At 43.5% G+C, this 24,168-nt stretch overlaps 1 protein-coding gene across 1 annotated transcript in view; it reads right to left on the bottom strand.

Moving 5' to 3' along the window:
- Positions 1-2,740: 2,740 nt before the first annotated feature.
- The window catches only part of MAML1 (mastermind like transcriptional coactivator 1), a 777,379-nt gene continuing 755,951 nt past the window's right edge, over positions 2,741-24,168 (bottom strand). The window contains exon 5 of the mRNA XM_044069456.1: positions 2,741-3,844. Coding sequence (XP_043925391.1) covers positions 2,856-3,844 — 989 coding nt within the window. The 3' untranslated portion in view covers positions 2,741-2,855. The remainder of the gene's footprint in view (positions 3,845-24,168) is intronic.

Raw genomic sequence — 24,168 nt, 5'->3', positions numbered from 1 at the left:
TGGAAACAAAAATGTCTAACTCCTTTCTGTCTTAATGGTCACCAGGTTCCAAAATCAGTACCCTTTGATCAACCATCCAACCCTCCAAAGAAAAGAACTGTGATGACGATCTCTTGTGAGAAGGTCATAATCCTTCAAGCAAAGAATATGAGGCAACCACAAGTGCAACTGCATAGACTCTGAACTGGAAGGTGTATTTGGGCTTTTGGCTTCAACTGAGTCTTATTCTGTTTTTCATGCTCCTATCACAGATCTATGCCCTACACTTTTAATGATGTTATCGGGTGGGCACTGAGGAAGACTGAGCTCCTCTTTTCAATGCCACCGAGCTGCTAAGCTGAAGTGCTCCCGCCTGAAACAGCCATCAATTTTGTGATATGTCCTAGGTTAAAAAAAAGCTTTTGTGATGAGATCCTTTGACTGCAAGGTATTTTTAGCAGGTTTCACATTTGTAGGTACTAAAAATCAAAAATTTACAATGACAAATATCTGAAGAGCATGTCCATGATTAGAAAATAATGCATACACATACACTCCGTAGCCCAGAGGCACATATGTTATGTATGCAGACAAAGGGAACTTATGTTCTCCAAGTACAGCTTTATTATTTGAATAAATCAACAGTGGTGTTTGAAAACAATGTACCTAAGTATTCTGCCAAATAAAAGGAATACTGAAATCATTCACAATCAACCACCTTTTGGCTAAAGTCACCAAGCAGATGGTAGCATACATGGATTAGCACAGACTAGACTCACATGGCGATTCATTTCCTGGTGACAAAAGGATCAATCAAATGTTTCATCTTGGTAGTTCTTCGACATCTCATGACATAGTTTTACTTGCTTAATGATTTCATTCTCAGCACCACTGATGACATATCCCAAAAATGGCCAGCCAACGGCCTAATTCATTTAGAGTGGCTTAAACATGGGTCTATCATGCTGTAGATGGAAAGGCCAGGTTTTCTGAGTTGACGAACTATAACACTGTCCGTTGTCTGAGGGCACAAAAGGTTCAAACATCCCATTGCAGGTGAACACAAATTTTCTCAAACACACATTTTTTCTTCATTTAAGTACAAGATGGGTAAAATACCATACAACTGTTAGCCATCCATTATGATCCATCATCCAATAACCCTTCAGAAGTCAAGAGAAGATTTCTGGAAGGTAATGAACTGGGTCATGGACACAGTGGCCTTTTGGGAAATGGAGACTAAACCTTCCATGGGATTCAGAAAAAATAAACACACTGCAAATGGAAAAATGAAAGAAAAGAAGGGGGGGATGCTTCATAAAAACTGCACACAGAGAAAAGCAAGGCAGCACTTTTCTATCCTCTTGACATGTGGAGATATAGAGACATGCAGTGATTGAGAGAGACTTGTACACACATACAAGCTATACTTTGGGGGTATAAACTGAGGTATGCACACTACAGGCTGCATTTTCCAATTTATGACAGCTAAGTCTAAAGTTTAATGCTTTTTATGTACCCTCACCCTCCTCCTCTCTGAATATATATAAAAGAAAAGCCACATCTACAAACTCGTGCCTATCAAAATGTACTAAAATACAGAATATTAAAACACAGCATTAATCCTTGGCTACAGTCACTATCATTTAGCGATGTAGTTCAAGGGTTAAAGTACTACAGTGGACAGAAGTGAGTAAACAAATAAAGCTGAATAGTAAACATTAATGCTCAAGAAAATGTAAAACAAGGTGCAAAATCATAAGGCAAGTATGTAAAGTGAGAGTATTTTTGCATGAATTATTTAAATTACTACTTTGGTCAACTGTGCCCTACATTATACTTAGACATTAAAAATAAGATTCCAAAATTACTTAAGGTCACTTCAAATAAAAGAAAATATGTAACACCAGCAGTGTTTTTTTCCCAGTTAAAATACAAGGTGATAATTTCAATTTACAAAAGTAAAGTGCAAAATGTCTTTTCTTTAAAAAAAAAAAAAAAAAAAAAATTGGTTACATACTCAGTCCCGATAAAAATTTGCTTTACCCTCAGGGGATACAAAACTCACTATGAAATGGCAGGAAAATAAACTGTTCAACTTAATATACTTGTTACCAAACACACTTACATACAGTGTGGTACACAAATATTTAACTTTTCAGGAAAGTACTTTAGGAAATTTTTATGAGAACTAGAGCACTCAAAACTTCATAGCATTGTTCTAATATGCTAAATAAAAACTGGCGTAAGAAATGCCTGGGATTAGGTAAACTGTACTTGCAACACAGACATGCACATACTGCAGCAGTAAATTCAGTAATAAAAAGTAGCACTTATGCATGGTGTTCTTTACCAGCCACACACACTACCTGACAGAAGACAGGTACTTCATATACCAAATACAAACGAGTCCTCGGGTCAAAACAGGTAACAATACAATGCATAGATTTCTTTAGTGTCAAACATGCTCACCTGTTGACCCTAAATAAGTGAATACCAGATTTAACAACTTGCAAACAATTTGCTTAGTTAAATGGTGCATAGAGAAGACAACATCTGGAACTATACCAATGCTAACAACATGCTCAAACTTTAAAAATCTAGGAACCTGACAAAACCTTATGAACAAACCATCTACTCTGCAGTTATCCATTTGCTTTTTTTTTCTAGAAAGTGTTTCCAGCAAGACAGTACCAAGACAAACAGCTTGAGAAGGAAACTCTCGCTGATGGCATTATATGACATCTTGCAAAGACTGCAGTTCTCATTTCCCAGCCATTTATTTTTGATGAGCACAAATCCTTATTAATGCCATAAGCCTTTTGGTCCAAATATGAAACAAAATTATTAACAGTTTTAAAATGTCTTTGAAGTTTTCAGTGAGTTCCTAAGAACTCATCTAAATCATTCATCCATTCTTCAGTAGTCCTGTTTTTTAATAAAGAATCCATAAGTTCTGCATCTCCAGGCAAGCTCTGCAAGCCTGTGCTGGCCGTCTGGCTACTGAAACCAAAAGCCAGATCCTGAGTAGGTGTTCTTACCTGGTAGCTCTGACTGCAGTGTATACTGGCTCTACTGGCCATTTGTTGGTTAGAAGTTTGAGCAAAATTGGTGGTGTCTGGAACAGTTTGTGTCACACCAGGAATAACCTGCTGTTGCTGCTGTGCAGAACTGTTTGTCCTTTGTGGTCCATTTAGAGATGAAATTATTTGTCCAGTAACAGATGTATTAATCGATGTTACTGGCCTTGCAGTGCTGAGACCAGTCTGAGACATTCCTTGGGTAAACTGCTGACCTGACATTTTGGGATGTGTCTGCTGCAAATGGAAACTGGATGATGCATTAAAAGCTCCTAAAGTACTATTTCCTTGTGTTTGACTGTTCATGTTTTGAATACCCTGGTGCTGCCAGGATGAGTTCTGTACTCCCACTGGTGCTGGCATTCTTGCCAACTGAGGCTTAGCCAACGAAGGATTTACAGGTCCTTTGTTGTGCTGTTGAGTTAGGTTAGAGTTGCCCAAGAGATTTTGTCCATATCCCGGAGGCATAGTGCCACTCTGACCAATACTAGACTGTCTCTGAATCTGGGCCTGTCCATTATTCATAGAGTTCTGTGCTGTAGGGGTAAGCATTTGGTTTATACTTGAACCTAAATTATATATTCCTCCCTGCTGAACATTCGGTATGTTAGCATATGGTGCAGCCATCATTTCTTGCTGAGTAGAAGTTGAAGGATTGGGTGGGAGAGTGTTTTGGCTCTGATTCTGGCTCATCTGCATCATGCCTTGGTTCTGTGGAAACATTCTCGGACTGCTTGAGGCTGCTGGTCCTAGGCTGCCAACATTCGGATGTCCTTGTGATGATCCTAGGGGACAAAATCAGAATAAGTTCACCATGTTTAAAACATGTACTGTACTGTCAAATACAAATGTAATGCACATACCCTTTGAACGAGTGTAAACAAAGACAATATAACTTTGAGTAGCAAATTATATGCGGAAGAAACTAGCATACGGAAATCACACAAGATCCCAGAAATACCAAAATGACTATCTCCAGAATAAAACACTATAGGTATAACGGGTATATATTACATCACCGAATGCTTAAAAAAGCGAATGGTGATTAACCGACCCTATGTAAGTGAAAGCTTACAATATCGAACGGTCAGAACAGCGATTTTTTTTCCAAGGGAAAAAAATCGCTGTTCCAACAAAAAAAAAAAGAAAACACTTAATAACATTACATTAAGTGGGGGGGGCTTCACACCCCCCTACTTAAATGTACCTACTCCGAGACCGCAATACAGTGCCGAAAACGGCAAAGTACCGAAGCAGCCAAGCAAATTCATTTCCCAGGGAAAGAATTCACTTACATGCCGCTTCGATATTTTGCAGTTTCAGTTTTTTATGTTCGACCAACATAAAGAATGTGTCTTCCTCTTCTAACAGGAACCCAGGTATAACTGATTAGTTAAGCTTGACAACCAAAAAGTGTAGCTGTGTAAAATCTTACTGTAACAGCAGATGTCCTTCTATTACCTGTTGCAGCATTGCTTACAGTAGGGATCCCCTGCCAAGGGCAGCCTGATGTCCGGCCAGTATAACAAAGCCTTTAGGTTGCTAAAGATATGCCATTTGTCACACGTATGTTCCTCACGTTCAGTGCAAGACATAAAGGTGACATCTGAACGTATCATCCTCAGAAGTGCGAGCTCCAGTAGGAAGACCAATCTAAGAATTAGAGAGGTACCAGGTGCATCCAGAAGGGAAAAGAACCAGGGGGAAGAAGGAGGGAGTAAATACTGCAACAGTGAAGAGAAGGACATCTACAGTTTTACACAACTGTACTATGTTGTTCCATTTCATTGTTGCAGTATTCCTTACAATAGGTAGAGTGAAAAAGCTCAAAGAAGAGAGGGAAGAGGAAGGACCAGCAGAGTCCTCTAGGAACCCATGAAGAATGGCCCTAGAAAAAACAGCTCTAGCCCTGGAAATCACATTTAACTTATAGTGCTTGGCAAAAGTATGCACAAAAGTCCAGGTAGCTGGCTCAAGAACAGAGTTAGTATCTAAACCCTTGAAAAATAGCACCAGAAGAAGCCAGAGCCCTAGTAGAATGAGCCTTAACAGAAGGAAAGTTATTCCCACAAAAAGTGCAACAAAAAGAAATGCCTTTAGAGCATACCTCTCAACCTGGAAACATCAAAAATCTGGACAAAGGCCCATGAAATACAGGTACAAATCTGTACGCTGATTAACATATAATTTGCATACATAATTTTGTAACTCCACCCACTCCTGTGTAATTGTGGGATACCGACTTTCAAATGCAAACTGAACAGACAACCATGGACTGCAAATGGATAACAGGTTCAAATTTACTTGGTATCTCAGCGAAAGAGGTTATTCTCAGGACTGCAGCATACACCCCCTTTAGTAGTACAACACAGTACAATATCAGAAATCCCACAGTCTTCTGCATCAAAAGCAAGCATTCTACGGTCTACCTGTTGTGCTACTAACAAACAAGCAGACTACTTGACATAAGCAGCACTAAACGTCTCTCCCCTGAAGAACTATGTAGCACAAGAAATCTGGAAAAAGCCAAAATTTATTGGGAGGGGGGCAACGACCCAAAACAAGGAGCACAATTTAAACATTGCTTGTATGATCTTAGAAAAGTTGCTAGAATACAAAACATTTTATCATGCCTTTCAAGAAAGATAGGAAGACTGAAACTTAAATGGATATCATTATTTAGTGAATTCAGGTCTCTCGTCTCACTGATTTACCAGAAAGCCACAAATTTTAAGAGGAACAGTCCCTTACCTTCAATAAAAAGGCGCACACCCCTACTTTCAATAAGAAAGCACACACACACACCCCTACCTTCAATAAGAAAGCACACACCTCTACCTTCAATTAGAAAGTACAAATACTCCCACCTTCCATAAGAAAGCACACTTAAAGAAAAGCAATTAAGAACAAGCACACTTAAATGCAGACTGCCATTTCAATAGGAAAAGCAAATTAAGAACACACACACAATCGTCCCTACCTTCAATAAGAAAGCACAAACACCCGCACCTTTAATAATTCACATCCCCTCATACCTTCAATAAGAAAGCACAATTAAAGAAAGAAAAGCAAATTAAGAACAAACACACTTAAATGTAAATACAGACTGCCGTTTTAATAAGAAAAGCAAATTAAGAACTAAATACTCACCCCCCCCCCCAATACCTTCAGGGTGAAAAGAATGTGGAGCTGACATATTGGTACAGATGGGTGAGGCACAGTTGCAGGGAATAGAAATGCCAGGTAAAACAATAAAATGTAGAATTGTTGCCTAGAAATGCTTATACAGATGTTTTAAAAGGATGATCATGCTCTTCAGTAAGAAAGCACAGTAGCACACTTAAAGAAAAGCAAAAACAACACCAGGAACAGTGAATGCCAACTAAATAATGTAAAAAACAAAGTCCATCACTGTATAAACACCAAAGCTCACTTCTAAACAAACGAATCACTTGGACCGACTTAAAAAAAATTCAGTGTTTAATAAAATCTCCAGGTTTAGTGCTTTCATCCACAACTTCTTCTGAGACCTTGGGACACAGGTGGACAGTAGTCTCTCCTTTGATAATCACATCACCACAGTAGTCGGGAAATCCTTCTATGTGGCACACCTCATCACAAAAGGTTTCTCATCCAGGAAAAAAGAGGTCATTGTTCCCCTCTACTCGTCACTCATTAGACCCTTATAGAGTACAATGCCCCTTTTGGTATGTACCTCACAAGACATCTACAACAACTGGAAAGGCCACAGAAATACCTCACAAAGAGGATTACCGGCCTCAAAGAGATGCCCTATGCAGACTGTCTCAAAAAACTGCAGCTTTACTCCGTTGCATATCGCCTACTCAGAGGTGATCTCTGCCTAACACACAAAGCTATGTCAAACCCAGAGCTTTTAGACATGCTCCACTTAAAGAAATCCCAATCCCTAAGAGCTACATGCTCTAAGGACCTAAACCTCGTCACCACAATAAAAAGAACATGCTGGAGGGATAAGATTCCTGTCCCAGAGACTTCCCATACTCTGGAACAAACTACCTATCTATATCAAACAAAGCTCCTCATTAGTACTCTTCAAGGAAAATCTTGATGATTGGATGGGAGATGGGAAATTCACCCCTTCTGTGGCTCTGCTCGACAGTGGCTCAGGAAAATAATTTTCTTGGGTGGCGAAAGCCAGGGTACATTTGGCTAGGCTTATACAGGCCGTAGGGCCAATAGCCTAGTACCTACCTATGAAGTAGACCTCTTCTTCTGAAGTGTTGTAGATGAAAGTGCTAAACCTGGAGATTTTATTTTTTAAGTCAGTCCAAGTGATTTGTTTGTTTATAAGTGAGCTGTGATGGTTTTACAGTGAAAGAAAGAAAAGCAAGTTAAGAACAAGTACACAATTGCAAATGCATACTGCTGTTTCAAAGTTTCAATAATAAAAGCAAATTAAGGACTAATTACTTGCAGTCACAGAACAATGTTGGCATTTCCGTTTCACAAGCCAGTCTTCTGCTCCATTTTACACTCTTACACACCTTACAAGTGCAATCTTTACAAAATTACAACCGGGTAGCTGGTTTCTTAATTCTTATCTGCCGTTGCAAAACCAGAAAGCTACCTTAAGCTGCTCAACCCACTTAGGCGCACAAGTTGGATTTCAAACAAGCGTTTTACTGCTCAGTCAATGTCAATCCCAAACGTATCTACATAGGTCAGTCAGCTGCTGACCTGTATCTATGCTGAGACGAGCACAATTTGGGCAATAACTGATAACTTGAAGCAAGAGAGAGTGAATACGATTGCTAGCTGGAACATAGCAGACATACAATAAAATACTGCTTACTGTCTAAGCATAAAAATTATGCATTCTGATGTGCCTCTAATCTCAAATGACTGACAGTAGAAATGAATAGTCAGTAGAATGCCACGATATTTAAAAGACTGCTGCAAAAATACGTTTGATACATGTTGCTGGATAACGTGCAACGTGTCTGAGGCTCAGAGACTGAGCTTAAATGATTGGAGAATTACCACTGCTCTTGATTCTCAACATTTCTCATGTTACATCCACCAGGCACCAGCAAATATAAATCTGTAAAAGGTCAGGCTGACTCAGGCACAAAAACACTAAGACAGAAAGAAGGGAAACCATTATGATCCCTTTGTTTTACACTCAGTCTTTAACAGACTTTTTACCCCATTACACTATGTAAAGAAAAAGTACAGGGTATGTAATTGTAACTGTGTCAGACAGACAGTGCAGTCTCTCTCTCTCGTTCGTTACTCGTCGTAATATAAAATTAAATAAAATAATATGCAAAAAAAAAAATTTCTTATACATTGCCTTGGAACTACTCGTGATCATTGAGAAATAGAATGAGAACCAACTGAGAGGTCATTCGTCTTGATTGATTGTGCCAATAGGATGCAGCTTAATGCAGGCAGCATATTAATAATAATAACAATAATCGATTTAGTCTAGGGGACGAGATGGGGGCTGGAGGTGTAGTACCATACCGTACGTGTTTTGTATGAGTGTGTGCGTGTGTGATGATGTACAATATAATGTAATTATTTGACTGAAAGAATGTTGATGATGATTGGTGCTGACGTGTGTTTGTTGGTGTGTGAGTGATTCATTTGTTGTGCATGTGTGTCAGTGTGTATGAAGACTGATGAATGATGACTGACTTAGTGACTTTAGTGTTGTAGATTGACATGACAGCAGTAGCAGCAGCACTAGGCTAGCCTAGCAGTCTAGCGGTAGCAGCCCAGCACCAGCCTCCTTACTCCTCAGCTGAGCTGAAATCCGACAGGCTGGCAGGCTACTCACATAGCTGATGCCGCAGCACACTCCTTCACGCAATGACATCACTATCAAAAATACGAAAAATAAAAAAATATAAGAAAAAAGCCTAAAAAATCGGAAATTAAGGGGTGCCACTCTGGAATCGTGGCACCCCATTACTTAGACCCCAAAACTCGGTAAAAACAGAGAAATTCGGGACAGTTGGGAGGTATGCTTTAGATATCCAAGAAGAAATAGTTTACTTTGAAACAGCCAACACCAAAGAACTAGGATGAAAGGGGAAAAAAAGGCTGATCAGATTTGTGAAAACTGTTGGTCTTATCCACATAAAATCTGAGTTATCTATGCACATCCAAACTGTAGAAAACCATCTCACTAGCAGACTGCAGAGAAGGGAAAAAAGTGGGCAAATTAACAGACTGATCAAGAAACAACTCATTCATTATTTTGGTCATAAAAGAAGGATTATTACAAAGGAACATCCTGTCCTTATGGAAAACTAAAAAGGGGGGAACAGACGTAAGGGCCTGAAGCGCAGAGCTATACCTCTCAACTGCACAGATTTTTGCAGAATGCCCATATTTTGCCTATTTTTGGTCCATTTTTCATAAAATATGGTCTTCTAGCAAATCACTGGCAAATCATTGAAGATTTAAGTCAGAAAACAATGACAGGCATTTGAGTTTCAGACTTCATACCCTTCAGAAAATTCATGCTAACGAAAAACCTGTTCTATCTACACTCTAATTTTGTAAGAGAAATATTTAAAAATTGTCCCTATTTTGGGGGGTTTGCCCCCCCCATTATTTATGGCTTTGTCCAGATTTCCTGCTCTAAGAGGTTGAGAGGTATGGCTCAGACACCTGTCTGGCAGAAATAAGGGTCAACAGGACAGTCTTCCAAGAACAATACTGGAAGGAAGCTGAAGCTGTAGGCTGAAAAGGAGCCTGGGTCAATTTCTCCAAAAACAAAATTAAGGTCCAGAAAGGAGGGATGGGCTTCCTGGGAGGTCTAACATGGACGCTTTTAAGAAACTGTTTACCCTCAAGTCTAGAGGCTAAAGGGGGTGCTAAAGGCAGACAAGCAGAAAAGCTGACAAGTGGGTCTTAACAGAAAAATATGCCAACCCAACATTGAGCAGTTCACATAAATAAAAGAGAACCAAATGAATATCCATAGAAAGTGGATCCAGGTTATGAGAAAGACACCAAACATAAAACCTCTTGCATATGGATAAGTAGAATTTCATAGTAGTGGGCTTCCTGGCCTTCTGCAGGACCCTAAGCATGTCCTCAGAAAAAAGGTGACAATATGGAATCAAAATCATATCACCCACAGTATCAGTTGAAGAGTGGACAGGTGGGGATGGATGACATATCCCTTGTCTTGTGTGATTAGGTCTACCTTGTGAGGTAACTTGTAATGACATCCCTTGGCTAAATGCAGAAGAGGGAAACAATTCTGTTTGGGCCAAAAAGGAGTCAAAAGCAAGATTTTGGGAGCATCCTGTTTTATCTTGAACATGACTTTTGGAATGAGAGGAAAGAGGGGGAAAGCATAAAGAAACATCCCCTTCAAAGAAAAAAAAAAGAGGGCATCCAACTTGCAGACCAGAGGACATGGAGCTCTGGCACAAGAGAGAGGAAGTTGTCTGTTCAGAGGGAAGGCAAATATATCTACTTGAGGAATACCCCACTGGTGGACAATGTCCAGAAACGCATCCCTGTGAAGCATCCACTCATGTGATCGTGATGTGGACCTGCTCATATATTCTGCCACAATGTTCTGACCTGAGAGAATGTAAACTACCTGAAGTGTCACTTGACACTGGAGAGCTAGCTCCCACACTTGAACTGCTACTCTGTGCAGCAGATAAGATCTTGTCCTCCCTTTCTTTCTGACATACCACATAACTGTAGTATTGTCTGTCAGTACCTTGAGGGAGCCTGGAATAAAAAGAGGATGAAATACCTGAAGAGCCAACAGAAGAGCTCTCACCTCTGACACTGATGTGGTCTTTGATGAAGCAACCAGAGGCCCTGCACTTTTAGACAGCTGAAGGAAGCCCCCTTCCCACAGCTGAAGTGTGTGTGAACAGCTCCTGATAGGGGAGTGGAGGTTGAAAAGGAAGCCTTGGATTGAGGGACAACTGCCAAATCCACCACTGAATTTCCAGCTTGAGGCATGGAAGAAGAGGGACTATGAAATCTAGACGATGAGAGTGCTGAAGCCAAACTGATTTTAGAAACCACTGAAGCTTTCTCATGTGGAGTTTGGCTAGAGGGAGCATAGAAATGGAGGCCATAAAACCCAGATCTCTTAAAAATTCCCTGGCTGTAAGTGAGGCCAGAAGAAGGGTTTGAAAGAAAGCAATGAGAGTCAATGCCTTGGGAGGAGGCGAGGAGGCAAGGATGCCATCATTGCAATAGTCTGAATCCTGCATCCCAGAAACACATGATCATGAGGAGGAGTCAGGAAAGACTTTTGGAAATGTACAGTCAACCCTGGAGTTTGCAGGACAGAAATGGTAAAATGAAGATGCTGCAGCAGAATCTCTGGAGAGACTGCCTGAAAAATAAGTTGCCTAAGAAGGGAAGGACCTGTAACCCCTTTAGCCTGCATAAAACAATCACAGGAGTGAGGCATTTGCTGAATACCCTTGGAGTAGTAGAGAGGCCAAAAGGGAAAGCAGAGAATTGAAAATGCCAGGAAGCAACAGAGAAACTTAAATACCTCCTGAAAAAGGGATGAAAAGGGAAAGGAAGATGAGCATCCTTGAGGTCCAGAGAAACTAGAAAAGCCTGAGAAAGCAGCAGAAGAAACACAATCTGAAGGGACAACATTCGAAAGGAAGGTTTAGGTGAGAGAGAGATCCAGAGTGGGTCTCCAAGTGACCTCTTTCCTGGGGACCAAGAAAATTCTGTAATAAAGCCTCTTCCCCCTTTGAGAAACTGGAACTTCCTGAATAGTTTCCCCGAGTCAAGAGATCCTGAATACCTCCACAAAAAGGCTAATTGTTCCTGAGAGGGTTGAAGAATGCCCATGAAGGGGAGAAGAGATTTTCATACAATATAACAAATTTGGCAAATGATGGAAAGAGCCCAGGACTCCTGAGTAATCTTTAACCAAACAGGAAGAAACAAGGAAAGAGAATGAGGAATGTGGCTGAGAAGTACAGGATAGTCAGGAAGCACCTGCTTTGTTAAGCAAAAGAGATTTTTGAGCTACAGGAGTCTGGTAGCCTTATTAGGATGAGCCCTTCTACCACCCTTCATACCTTTGGGTGGAGGGCAAGACTGCCTATGAACAAAGGCTGGCTTATTAGGGTAATTCCTTTGGAATTTGGGTACAGAAGAAACAAAGATATGTTTTAGATCTAGTAAAGCCTTACCCTTTTCCTCTAGGGACTTGAGCAAATCAACAGCACCACCAAACAAATGCTTGTCACCCAGAGGACAATCCATCAACATAGCCTTAATATCACCAGGCAAAGGTTGAAGCCAAAGCCAAGAATATCTCCTCAGCACACAGCCAAAAGCAGCAGCCCAAGAAGAAGTATCTGCTGCATCACAGCTGTATTTAAAAGCATGGTGAGCCACCTGAGAAGTCGTCCCTAATAAGGAGAGACCACAAGTCTTCCCCTGAGTCACGAAGGTCAGAAATAATCTGGCAAGCCTGAGACAGAAGAGCCAAAAATAGAAGTTATGTCCTTACCATAACGTTCCATGTGGAGTGTTCATCTCGCCTTTGTTCTTACACATGGGTTCGGAGCCGATCCTCGGCTCCGTGTCGACCGCTTGCAAGCTCTGCATCGAGAAGAAGCTCGAGACAACCTAATACCCACAATCCCCCTCTGCCTTTACCTCAGATCTAGTTTGCAAGCAAACCAGCAGTCAGAGAGAGAAACACTCATGCCAATATCACATATGCACAGAAACGAAGAGTCTATATATATACATATATATATATATATATATATACATGTCAACCATATATACAACAACTGCAATGCAGAAGCAGAATGCCCCAGACCAGGCACCAAACTGAACGTTCTTCCTAAGGGTGGGAGGGTGGGAATGTAAGAACAAAGGCGAGATGAACACTCCACATGGAACGTTATGGTAAGGACATAACTTCTATATGTGATAGTGTTCAATCTCGCCGTTTGTTCTTACACATGGGTAGCGTCCCTAGCTCCTTGTTCCTGAGGAACTCACGGAAGGACGTTCTTGAGCACAGTGGAACCAAAGGTTGCCCTGTCCCTAGAAACCTTGTCTACCTTATAATGAGAAATGAATGTATGTGGTTTAGACCAAGTAGCAGCCGCACAAATGGCGTCTAGTGGTAGGCGAGCTGCATGAGCCAGGGATGTAGACACTGACCTTGTGGAATGTCCTTTGGGTTTGTGCAAAAGAGTTTGATCTGAAGAATCATAGACATAGATGATACAATCAGTTAACCACTTAGAAAGAGTTCTTTTAGTAACCGCTACTCCTTTTCTGTTATCAGCAAAGGCTACAATAAGTTGATCAGATTTCCTGTGATCTTTTGTTCTATCCAAGTAAAACCTTAGTTGTCTGTGGACATCTAATTTGTGTAACATATACTCCATTTTATTGGAGTGATTCTTGAAGAAAGTGGATAATTCAATGGACTGATTAATATTGTTAATAGAACAAACTTTAGGAAGGAAGGATGAATTAGTGCGAAGAGAAACTCTGTCAGAGTGAAAGATCAAATAAGGGTGTTTAATGGAGAGAGCTTGAAGTTCAGATACTCGCCTAGCGGATGTAATGGCTACCAAAAAGAGTGTCTTCCACGACAAAAATTTCAATGTGCAAGAGGAGTCTGGTTCAAAGGGAAGCAGCATCAACTTAGATAATAATAAGTTTAGACTCCAAGGTGACGTAGGAGATCTAATTGGTGGTCTAATATGAAAAGACCCTTTTAAAAGGCTTTACAAAGTCTGTGGGCCATAACAGGAGCCCCACATTCTTCCACATGGAAATTAGAAATGGCAGCCAATTGAACTCTTAATGTGGCAGGAGAAGCACCCTGATGGAACAATTCTGTTAAAAACTCTAATATTTTATTCAAAGGAGCTATAACAGGGTCCACTTGCTGTGTATTTGCCCAGAATACAAAGCGCTTCCATTTACTAGTATATGTTTTAGTAGTGGAAGCTTTATGAGAAGCCACTAATATATTCTGAACTGCAGGTGAAAGAAGATCAGACCTGGCTAAGTTGGGAATTGGAGCAGCCAAGCTGCTAGATGGAGGGACAAGAGCGAGGGTGGGGAGTCCCTGACGAGTGAGTCAATAGATCTGGCTCTGGGTCCAGGATCCAGGGTCCCCGAATGCAGTGTGTCATGAGGAAGGGGAACCAAATTTGACGAGACCAGAATGGGGCAATGAGGATTATTGTCCTGTGTAGGTTGTTGGCTTTCTGGAGAAACTTTGTGATCAGGGGGAAGGGAGGAAATGCGTACAGGAGACCCGGGGGCCAATCGTGAATCAGTGCGTCCCTGGGGACTTCCCTGGAGGGGTAATAGGGCAAAGTAGCTCCTGCATTTGGCGTTCATTGGAGACGCAAACAGATCGCAGGAAGGCTGGCCCCACGCGAAAAATCTTTTCGCAACTGACTGTTTTAGGGACCACTCGTGCGGTAACAGTATTGCTCTGCTCAGCCTGTCGGCTATGACGTTGGATGACCCCGGGATGTGCGTTGCTATCAGAAAGCGACCCGTGGACTCCGTCCATTGCCAGATTCTCATGGCCTCTCTGCATAGCTGATAGGACTTGGTTCCCCCTTGCTTGTTTATGTACCAGACTACAGACATGTTGTCCGTCTGAACTGCAATAGTTCCCAGAGGAAGAAGGGGAGCAAAGTGTTGCAACGCTAGAAACACTGCCCTCAACTCTAGAACATTGATGTGCAGATTGTACTCTAAATTGGTCCCTTCGCCTTGGACTGTCTGTCCCTGAAAGATGCCCCCCCACCCTATCAGGGAAGCGTCCGTGGTCACCGTAGCTGTCGGCGTGGGTAGCACAAATGGTCTCCCCTTGGAAAGGTTGCAAGTCTGAAGCCACCAGTTTAGGTGTGATTTGCATGTGTTTGTTATAAGAATCTCGTGTGTCAGAGGTAGTTGTTGGAACGACCATTGTGCAAACAGTAGCCATTGTAGGACTCTCATGTGCAGTCTTCCCAAGGGTATTGCAATAAGAGAAGCTGACATGAGTCCCAAAACCTTCAGTACCAGTTTTGCTGGGGATTTCCTGGACAAAAGAAGAAGGTTGCAAGTCTGAAGTGAAAGTATCCTTTCTGGAGGAAGTCTTAGAATTAACTGATGTGTATCTAATTCCGCTCCTATGAATAAGATACGCTGTGATGGCTGTAGTAAGGATTTTCCGAAGTTTACGGAAATTCCGAGGTGAATACACAGTTGAAGAGTGTTAGTCTCCGGCCTGTACTAGTTGACGCTGGGTGGTGGCAGAAAGGAGCCAGTCGTCCAGATACGGAAACACCTGGAATCCTAGGCGTCTCAAGTGAGACGCTACCACTGCCATGCATTTGGTGAAGACCCTGGGGGCTGAGGTCAGACCAAAGGGCAGGGCTCGAAACTGAAAGTGACTGGCACCCAGCCGGAAGCGCAAATGATCTCTGGATGCCCTGGCCATTTTGATGTGGTAGTATGCATCCTTCAGATCTATTGAGCACATCCAGTCGTCCTTCTGTAAGAATGGAAGGATCGATTGAAGCGTGACCATTCGAACTTTTCTTTCTTGACGAAGGTATTGAGGTCGCTTAGGTCCAGAATGGGCCTCCAGTCCCCTGTTTTCTTTGGAACTAAAAAGAACCTTGAGTAAGTTCCGAATCCTCTTTGGTCCGCTGGGACTGGTTGGATGACTCTTTTTCTAGCAGCTTTGAAATTTCTATAGCTGCTGGCTCTCGCAGATGGGGCGGCACATCTGGGAGTCTTTTCTTTGGAATGGGATAGGATAGAAATGGTATATTGTAACCTCTGGTAACCACGCTTTTTACCCACTTGTCTGTAGTTATGTTTTGCCAGGCCTGAGGGTATAAAGCTAGCGACCCGACTGCCTCCAGAGCAGGACAGTCGGGCCTCCTCTCAGGAGTGCTGGAAAGGTTTACCAGGGAGTGTATCCCTGTCACCTTGATTCTGCGGACCCCCTCTGCCGCCAGGGCGGCGTCTTCCACCTCTGCCCCCTCCTCTGCCTCTAGAAGGGGCATCACCCTGTGTGCCTGGGAAAGATCCTTGGGGTTTTCGAAACCACATTTTTCCACCACGTTGCTCTTTGGGGTACGGTCTGGATGGGGTGGAAAACGGACTCCGACAGCAGACAGAGTCTTTCCCTCCTGCTCACACGGGTTAAGGGTCTCCTTTACTTTGGGGCCAAAAAGAGTGGCACCGTCAAATGGGGCGTTAGTAAAGGAAGACTTGAAGGCTTTCGCAAATGAACATAAGCGCATCCAGGATTGTCTGCGAAGAGCAATCGCTGAAGCTGCTGCCCTACTCGAACCTTCGGCGTAAGAGATCAGCCTCATGGACGAGTTCACAATGGATGTAAGGGTATTAAGTTGCGCTGTCACTTTCTCTGAGACAGCAGCATCTGTAGTACCCTGGAGGGTATCTCCCAACTCTTTGACTAGATCCCTCTGTAGTCGTGTAAAGTGGGTCAAATAGTTCAGGGATCGCATGGAAAAAGCCGCTGAACTAAAAATGCGCTTCCCATACCTGTCCATAGTCCTAGAATCTTTATTAGGGGGATGGACAGATGAGGAAGATTCCGACATCTCCTTTTTCGTGGCCGCTGCCACCACCATAGCGCCCACTGGAACTCCTTTTGTCAAGTAAGTCTTGTCCTGGGGTGCAGTGATAAACTTATTAGGTTTCTTAGGGACTGGTTCCACTGTGTCAGGAGCCTCCACGCCTTCGAGCAATAAGTTCCATTAATTCATCGAAGGGCGGAGTGACCCAGGAGGAGGAAGGGCGAGCACCAAATGCCTTCAGCAAGACTGACTCATCCTCAGAAGGGGGGAGGGACTGCCAGTCACCTCTCTGTTTCAGGATCTCCAATATGTCAGAAAAAGAGACATCTTCTGAAGGTGACTTAGGGGACCCTTCTGACTCATCCAAGTCAGTATCGGATGTCAAAGATTCTTGTGGAGAATCTAAGTGTCTCCTCTTACACAATCTTTTCCTAGGGACTTCTTCGTGGGGAGCATCTGAAGAAGCCTCTGAGGAAGAGGGGGCACCCTCCAGGGGTGGCTGAGACACCGGTGCTCGACGCTTGGATGTAGCCGTGGGTGCAGAGGAGGATAACGGACCTTTATGGGGAGGAGAAGCTGATCCTGCTGACGTGGTTGTCTGGGTAGACAACACCTTCCTCATGAGGTCGAAAGCCCCAGGGTCCCGAGTCGAGGTATCTCCCGGTTCCGAAGAAATGGGAAGAATCCCCGAAACAGGCACCGAAGGCATCGACCCCGAGGATGGAACCGAGTCGATCCGCGCCGAGGCCCCGAGAGGGAGCGTCAGAACCGAAACATCGGTCCGACTCTCGGTCCCGGAACCAAGGATGGATCTTCGGCTCCGAGACTCCGGTACCAGATCGGACGGAGTCGAGGTGAACGGAGCCGACCGAGAAAAGGACGGTTCTGGCACCGAGGGCTCCACAATCAGCAGCTCAGCTTCTTCCGGCTCCCAAGACTGGACAGGTCTCGGAGGAGGAACAGATGGAGAAATGGGAGGCCTTCAAGTTTCGACACCAATTGGGTGGAAACCGAGATAAGTTTGGATAGGGCCGTATGTTCCAATAATTTCTGCACCACACGGTCCACATCGATGTCGGAGAGGGGCTTAGAAGAACGGGTCGAAGGAACCGAAGACGGAGCCGACCTCAACAGTGTCGGGGGAGGGAGCTCCATCACCGGTTCCAAGACTCGAGGCTCGGAAACTGACAACAGTTGAACACTCGGCCCCGAAGTCTGTGGAACCGGTGATCTAACTTTACTCGAAGAGCTCGGAGCCGATGACCTGGGCTCCGACGTCTTCGATTCCTTCGAGGATTTGGATGCCTGGTCTGAAGCATCCAGAGCCTCCTGAAAGGAAGGTTTTAATAACCCCCTGTCCATGAGTTTCCTGCGCCTATCTGTCATGACCCTCCCACTAAAAGAGTGACAAATTGAACAGTCCTCTTGTAAGTGGAGAGGGCCAAGGCAGTAGACACAGGAACTATGGTGGTCAGTAACTGACATTTTTTGGCCACACTGGCAACGTTTAAAACCTGATTTAATTTTCTCAGACATCTTAAAGAAGAAACAGGTAAGAGAAAAAAGGTCAAGTCCAGTAGAGTGACAAATCCAGTAAATATGTCGAATCCGATATACAAGTCAGTCCGGTTGTCAAATTCAAGTAAGGGGTGGTAGGCCCCGAAACTCTAATAAGTTTAATTAAACTTAACGGTACCGAGTATTTCTACCTTACCACACACACATACACTATGTCACCAAATAGTACTTTTAGAATAAATTTTTCCTGAAAAATAACAATAATAAAAGTTATTTCTTATCTGAAGTTGCTCGAGCTCGATCCCAGTGATGCGAACGCAGCAGCGCAAACTAGATCTGAGGTAAAGGCAGAGGGGGATTGTGGGTAGTTGTCTCGAGCTTCTTCTCGATGCAGAGCTTGCAAGCGGCCGACACGGAGCCGAGGATCGGCTCCGAACCCATGTGCAAGAACAAACGGCGAGATTGAACACTATCACATTATATCTTGCCATATGGGTCTGACAATTGACAACCTAAAAGCAACGGTAGCTGAGGTATAAACCTTCTACCAAATCTTTCTACAGTTTAGCTGTCTTTATCAGAAGGAAAGAACTTTGTAGAAGGCAGTAACTTTGATGGCTTGCCAGATGCCACAGACACCAAAGAGGGGACAACTGATGGGCACTTATAAAGGAACTTGCAATCAGGCACCAAACCTATCAGTTTTTTTGCAAGCAGGGGGCTGATAAACAGGAGCCTCAGACACAGTAGAAAAGGCATTCGGACAATGCAGCCAGGACAGGAGGAACAGCACAGAGTCCATTTGCAAACGCTCGTAGTACCTCTTCTGAACCTCAGACACCTGGGCACAATCCCATTTGAAAAATTCCATCATTCTAGAAATTGTCCCTCAAAAGGAGAGTTAGGACTAGTGGACTCCTCTTCCCCACATCCATAGTCTAAGGGAGAATGAATCTGGGAAGTATAGGCAAGTGATTCCTCATCCAAATCCTCCTCCTCAGAGGAATCTTGCACCCAAGACTTCTGAAGAGGAGCAGAATACTGGTGTGGTGGTTCAAACAGAAACTCCTTGAGGAGGCTTCAAAGCCATAATGGCAGTAAACACCTAAGTGAAATTTTGCCATTCACTCTGAGGGTCCTTAGGAGTACAAGAAACATGTTTAGTTTTTTGTTTCTTCTTTAAAGGGACATCAGCCTTGCAAAACTGAAGTCTCAGACCCCATACAACACTATAATTGTAGTTGGTACTGCCTCCCTAAACAAAATCAGAGCAACACCCCTAGGCCTTTTGGTAATAATCAGCCGTGGTTCCCCCTGGACAGCTGAAGCAGACATCTGCAAGGCCTCCAGGAACATGAGTGAAACCAGATCCATGCTGGCCTAAGTGGCCGCTGCAGAGGAATCCAACCCAGGAACCAGGTGATGATCTGGGCTTTCACTAGCCTCAATATGTCCAGTGGACGCAGCACAGCTGAAGAATCAGACTTAGCTTTGGTGGCCGCCTTCTTCACGGAAGGCTGACCCTTGGAAAAGGAAGTTCCTTCCATAGGATCTTTGCCAAAAGCTTAAGATGTTGATTTTCTAAATATATGGCCAAACAGGAAAGCTGACTATGCAGAGTTTTAGGAATGAAAGCCTGGCAATTAGAAAGAATAGTCATGTAAAATTTTACCATAACCATAGATGTCCTTCTCTTCTATATGCTGCAGTACTCATAACATGAGGGAGTCTGCCTCCGGCTGACTCGCACGTCTGGCCAGTATAACATAGTCTAAATGCTACTGCAAGGTATGTGTAATGGCGCACATCACTCAGCATACGTCGACCATAGAGAGACATCTGGTATAAAGCAGATGTTAGCACGTACCTACGTCAGAACTGAATGCTACAAAGCACCAGCCAGATAGAAGTCAGCAACAGGTAGCCAGGGATCAGGTAAGTATTGGGGGAAGGTGGGAAACGATACTGCAGCATATAGAAGTGAAGAACATCTATGGTTATGGTAAGATTTTACACAACTATTCTATGTCCTTCTACTCGTATGCTGCAGTATTCATAACATGAGGGCGAATGCCAAAGCTCAAGCAGAGAAGGAATTCGGTGGAGGAGCAGAAACACTTTCCACAAAGCCATGGAGAATCTAGCAAACCCCGCTCTGGACTTGGAAATAACATCCAATTTGTAGTGCTTGGTGAAGGTATGAACAAAGGACCAGGTAGCTGCCTCTGTGATAGAAGCTGTATCCAAAACTTTAAAAAAGGCCCCAAAAGAGGACACAGCCCTAGTACAGTGTGCCTTTATGGGGGAAGACAGATCCTTCTCATTGCCTGAGTAGCAGAATGAAATGGCTTTAGAGATCCAAGAAGAGAGAGTCTGCTTGGAAACAGGCTGACCCTGGGCCCTTGGGTGATAGGATACAAACAATTTGTTAGACTTACAGATGGGCTTGGTTTTGCACAGACAGTATCAGAGTTGTCGGTGAACATCCAACGTGTGGAGAATCCTCACAATGGAGGATTGTGAAAAAGGGAAGAATGTAGGAAGACTGACCGCCTAATTCAGGGATAACTCATTTACCACCATGGGCATGAAGGATGGGTTAGCCCGAAGAGGAACTCTGTCCTTATGAAAGACAGTGAAGGGAGAAGAGGCCATGAGGGCTTGCAGCTCAAAAAAACTTCCTGGCAGAGGTGATGGCCACTAGGTGAAACATTTTCATGTGCAATGTTGCAAGGAGGATGACGCTGCTGGTTCAAAGGGGCCTAGGATAAGTTTTTCCAGGACAAAATTGAGATCCCAAGGAAGAAGCACTGGTTTCCTTGGTGGCCTAATGTGAAGGACACCTTTTAGGAACAGCTTAACTTCCAACCTAAAAGCCAAGGGAGGAGTCCTAAGAAAGCATGCTGAAATGGCAGACAGATGTACCTTGACAGAGGAATATGACAAGCCACTCTTCATTAATTCACACAGGTAAGACAAAACCACTGGCACCTCTACAGACAGTGACTGCAATTTTTTCCTAAGACACCAGAAGGAAAACCTCTTCCATTTGAAGATGTAGAATTTCCTAGTAGTGGGTTTTCAGGACTCCGGCAGAGAAGTACAGTTGTGTACACTTACCATAAATGTAGATGTTCAAGTGTATTCACTGTTGCAGTCCTAACATATGGGTTTATCCGGCTCCCGGTAGCCCTCAGTTGGCCCAAATACCAGAGTCTTGGTATATGACAACGTCTGCCGTCGGTTGTAAACTGATGTCAGAACGTCAGGTATAAAGGGAGGCGGCCGATGCCATTTCCTCAGTTTTTCTTGCCTTAACTGTCAGGAGCCCCCCAAAAGAAGGCCAAACTAGGAAGGGAACACCCTGGAAAAAAGCCATCCAAAAAATAACATAAGTAATCTATGCCTTAGGAAAAAATGGGGAATGGAGGGTGGGAAAACCAGGACTGCAACACTGAATACACTCGAACATCTACATTTATGGTAAGTGTACACAACTGTACTATGTTCTTCGTGTTTCACTGTTGTAGTCCTAACATATGGGTTGATTCCCAAAGCCCAGGAAGAGAACAAAAGGGTGGAGGAAGAATCACAGATTAAGGATGGGTAAGGAGGCCTTGCAAAACTGCAGAGGCAAAACCAGCCCTAAACTTAGAAAACAAAGATAGGTTGCAATGCTTTGTGAAAGTATGGACAGAAGATCAAGTGGCTGCTTCTAAAATGTCCTTAGTAGGCACATCTCTCAAAAAAGCTGCGGAGGTAGAGGCTGCTCTAGTAGAATGGGTCCCAATACCCTGGGGGGGGGGGGACCTTTCCATGCTGCAGGTAACAAAAATGAATACAACGAGCAATCCATTTGGAGATGGTTTGTTTGGAAACAGCTTTACCCTGAGCCCGAGGAGCAAAACTAACCAACAACTGCTGAGACTTCCGAAAGGGTTCAGTCCTTAAGTAAAATCTCAACTGTCTGTGCACATCAAGCGAGTGCAGAATCCTTTCCCCTTTATTCTGGGGGTTATTGAAGAATGTAGGCAGATGAATAGACTGGTTAAGTGTCAGACTGGAAACCACCTTAGGCATAAAGGAGGGATTAGTTCTCAGAGAAACCAAGTCTGTATGAAAAATAATGAAAGGTTCTACTGCCATTAAGGATTGCAGCTCCGAAACCCTTCTGGCAGAAGTAATAGCCAAAAGAAAAGAAGTCTTCCATGAAAGGAACTAAGTCTACAGAGGCAGTAGGTTCAAAGGGAGGAAGAATAAGCTTCTCCAGGACAAAATTAAGATCCCAAGCAGGAGTAGGAGCTCTTCTGTGAGGTCTAAGATTGCTAGCTCCCCTCAGGAACTGTTTCATCAAGGGGTGAGAAAAAATAAGTTGCTCAAAAGGACAATGAGCAGAAATTGATGAAGCATGAATTTTAATTGAAGAAAAGGAAAGTCCATTATTAAGCAAACCTGCTAGACAATCAAGGATGAGAGAAAGAGAATGTTGGGAAGAGACTTCTCCTTTAGACTGAATCCAAGAGCAAAATCTCCATTTATCTGAATAGGATTTCCTGGCGTTAAGCCTCCTGACCTCATGAAGAACCTCAACCACCTGCTGGGAAAGATTTAAAGTATTAGCCAGGCAGTTAAATGCAGAGTTTGAAGATGAGGATAAAGAAACTTTCCCCCGTCCTGAACCAACAGATCTGGTACCAGGGGAAGATATCAAGGCTGAGCCTGGGAAAGGCTGCGAAGAAGGGGATACCAAAGCTGCCTGGGCCAATCTGGTGCTATCAGAATAGCCTTTGGTTTATCATCTCTTATCTTTAGCAGCACTCTGGGAAGAAGAGGCAGAGGGGGGAAGGCATAAATCGAGAGTTGTGTCCAAGGGAAGGACAAAGCGTCCACTCTCTATGCTTTGTTGTGGAACTCCCTGGTGCAGAAGGTTGGAAGGAGATGATTGGTGTGAGAGGAAAAAAGATCCACCTGGGAGTGCCCCAACACTGAGTGATGCAATGGAAAATGATCTTGTTCAGTTGCCACTCGTGAGGATCCAGAACATGTCTGCTCAAATGATCCGTCAAGGAGTTTAGCCTCCCTGGAAGATACTGGGCTATGAGATGTATGCCCATGGAAGCTGCTAAGGACCATAGTTTCATGCTGTGTCTGCACAAATGGTAAAGTGAGCCCCCCCCCCCCCAGCTTGTTAATGTACCACATGACTGTGGTGTTGTCTGTCTTGCTCAGAAGAGTCCAAGGGTAGAGTAGGTCCTTGAAAGCCAGCAAGGCCTGCTGCACTGCCATCAATTCTTTTAAGTTTATGTGCAGATGAATCTGTTGGGTGCTCCAAATCCCTTGTATGCCCCTGCCTTCCAGATGTGCCCCCCATGCATAATCTGAGGCATCTGTGGTGAGTCTGGCTGGCAGGTGGTGGGTGGAAAGGCTGACCCTTGTTCTGAGAACAGGCTGTTGCTCACCAGAGAAACTCAAGTTGTAGACCGGGATTATTGGGAAGAATCAAGTCTAAAGTCCTGTGTGTGTTGACACCAAAGGTTCTTGTGGTACCACTGAAGTTTTCTCATATGCAGCCTTGCATATGGGATCATCAGGATACATGAAGCCATGAACCCCAGTGCTTGCAGGAATTGCCTTGCAGAGAGCTGGGTCATGCTTTCCAAGTTCTTAAAATAAGCCGACATCTTGTTTGTCTTGAGGGAGGAATACCATCTGGGTGGCTGTATTCAGACTCGCTCCCAGGAAAACAATCTCCCTTGTAGGAACCAGCTTTGACGACTTCTCGTTGAGAGTGTAACCCAAAGAAGTGAGAATGTTTTTCAGGAAGTCCAAATCCTTTTTTAACTGTTCTTGGGAGTTTGCTTGAAAGACAGTCGTCCAGATAAGGATAAATTTGAATGTTCCTCTGCCTGCAAAAAGCAATGGCTGTTGCCAGGCACTTTGTGAAAAAACTGGGAGCAGTAGATACGCCAAAGGGCAGCACAGAGAACTGGAAGTGTTGC

This window comes from Protopterus annectens, chromosome 4.part0 (genome assembly GCF_019279795.1).
Source record: "Protopterus annectens isolate FY-2018-M chromosome 4.part0, PAN1.0, whole genome shotgun sequence".
In the NCBI taxonomy this organism is placed as follows: domain Eukaryota; kingdom Metazoa; phylum Chordata; order Ceratodontiformes; family Protopteridae; genus Protopterus; species Protopterus annectens.
Note: the sequence above shows the minus strand (reverse complement) of the source record. Positions and strands in the feature narration are given on the sequence as shown.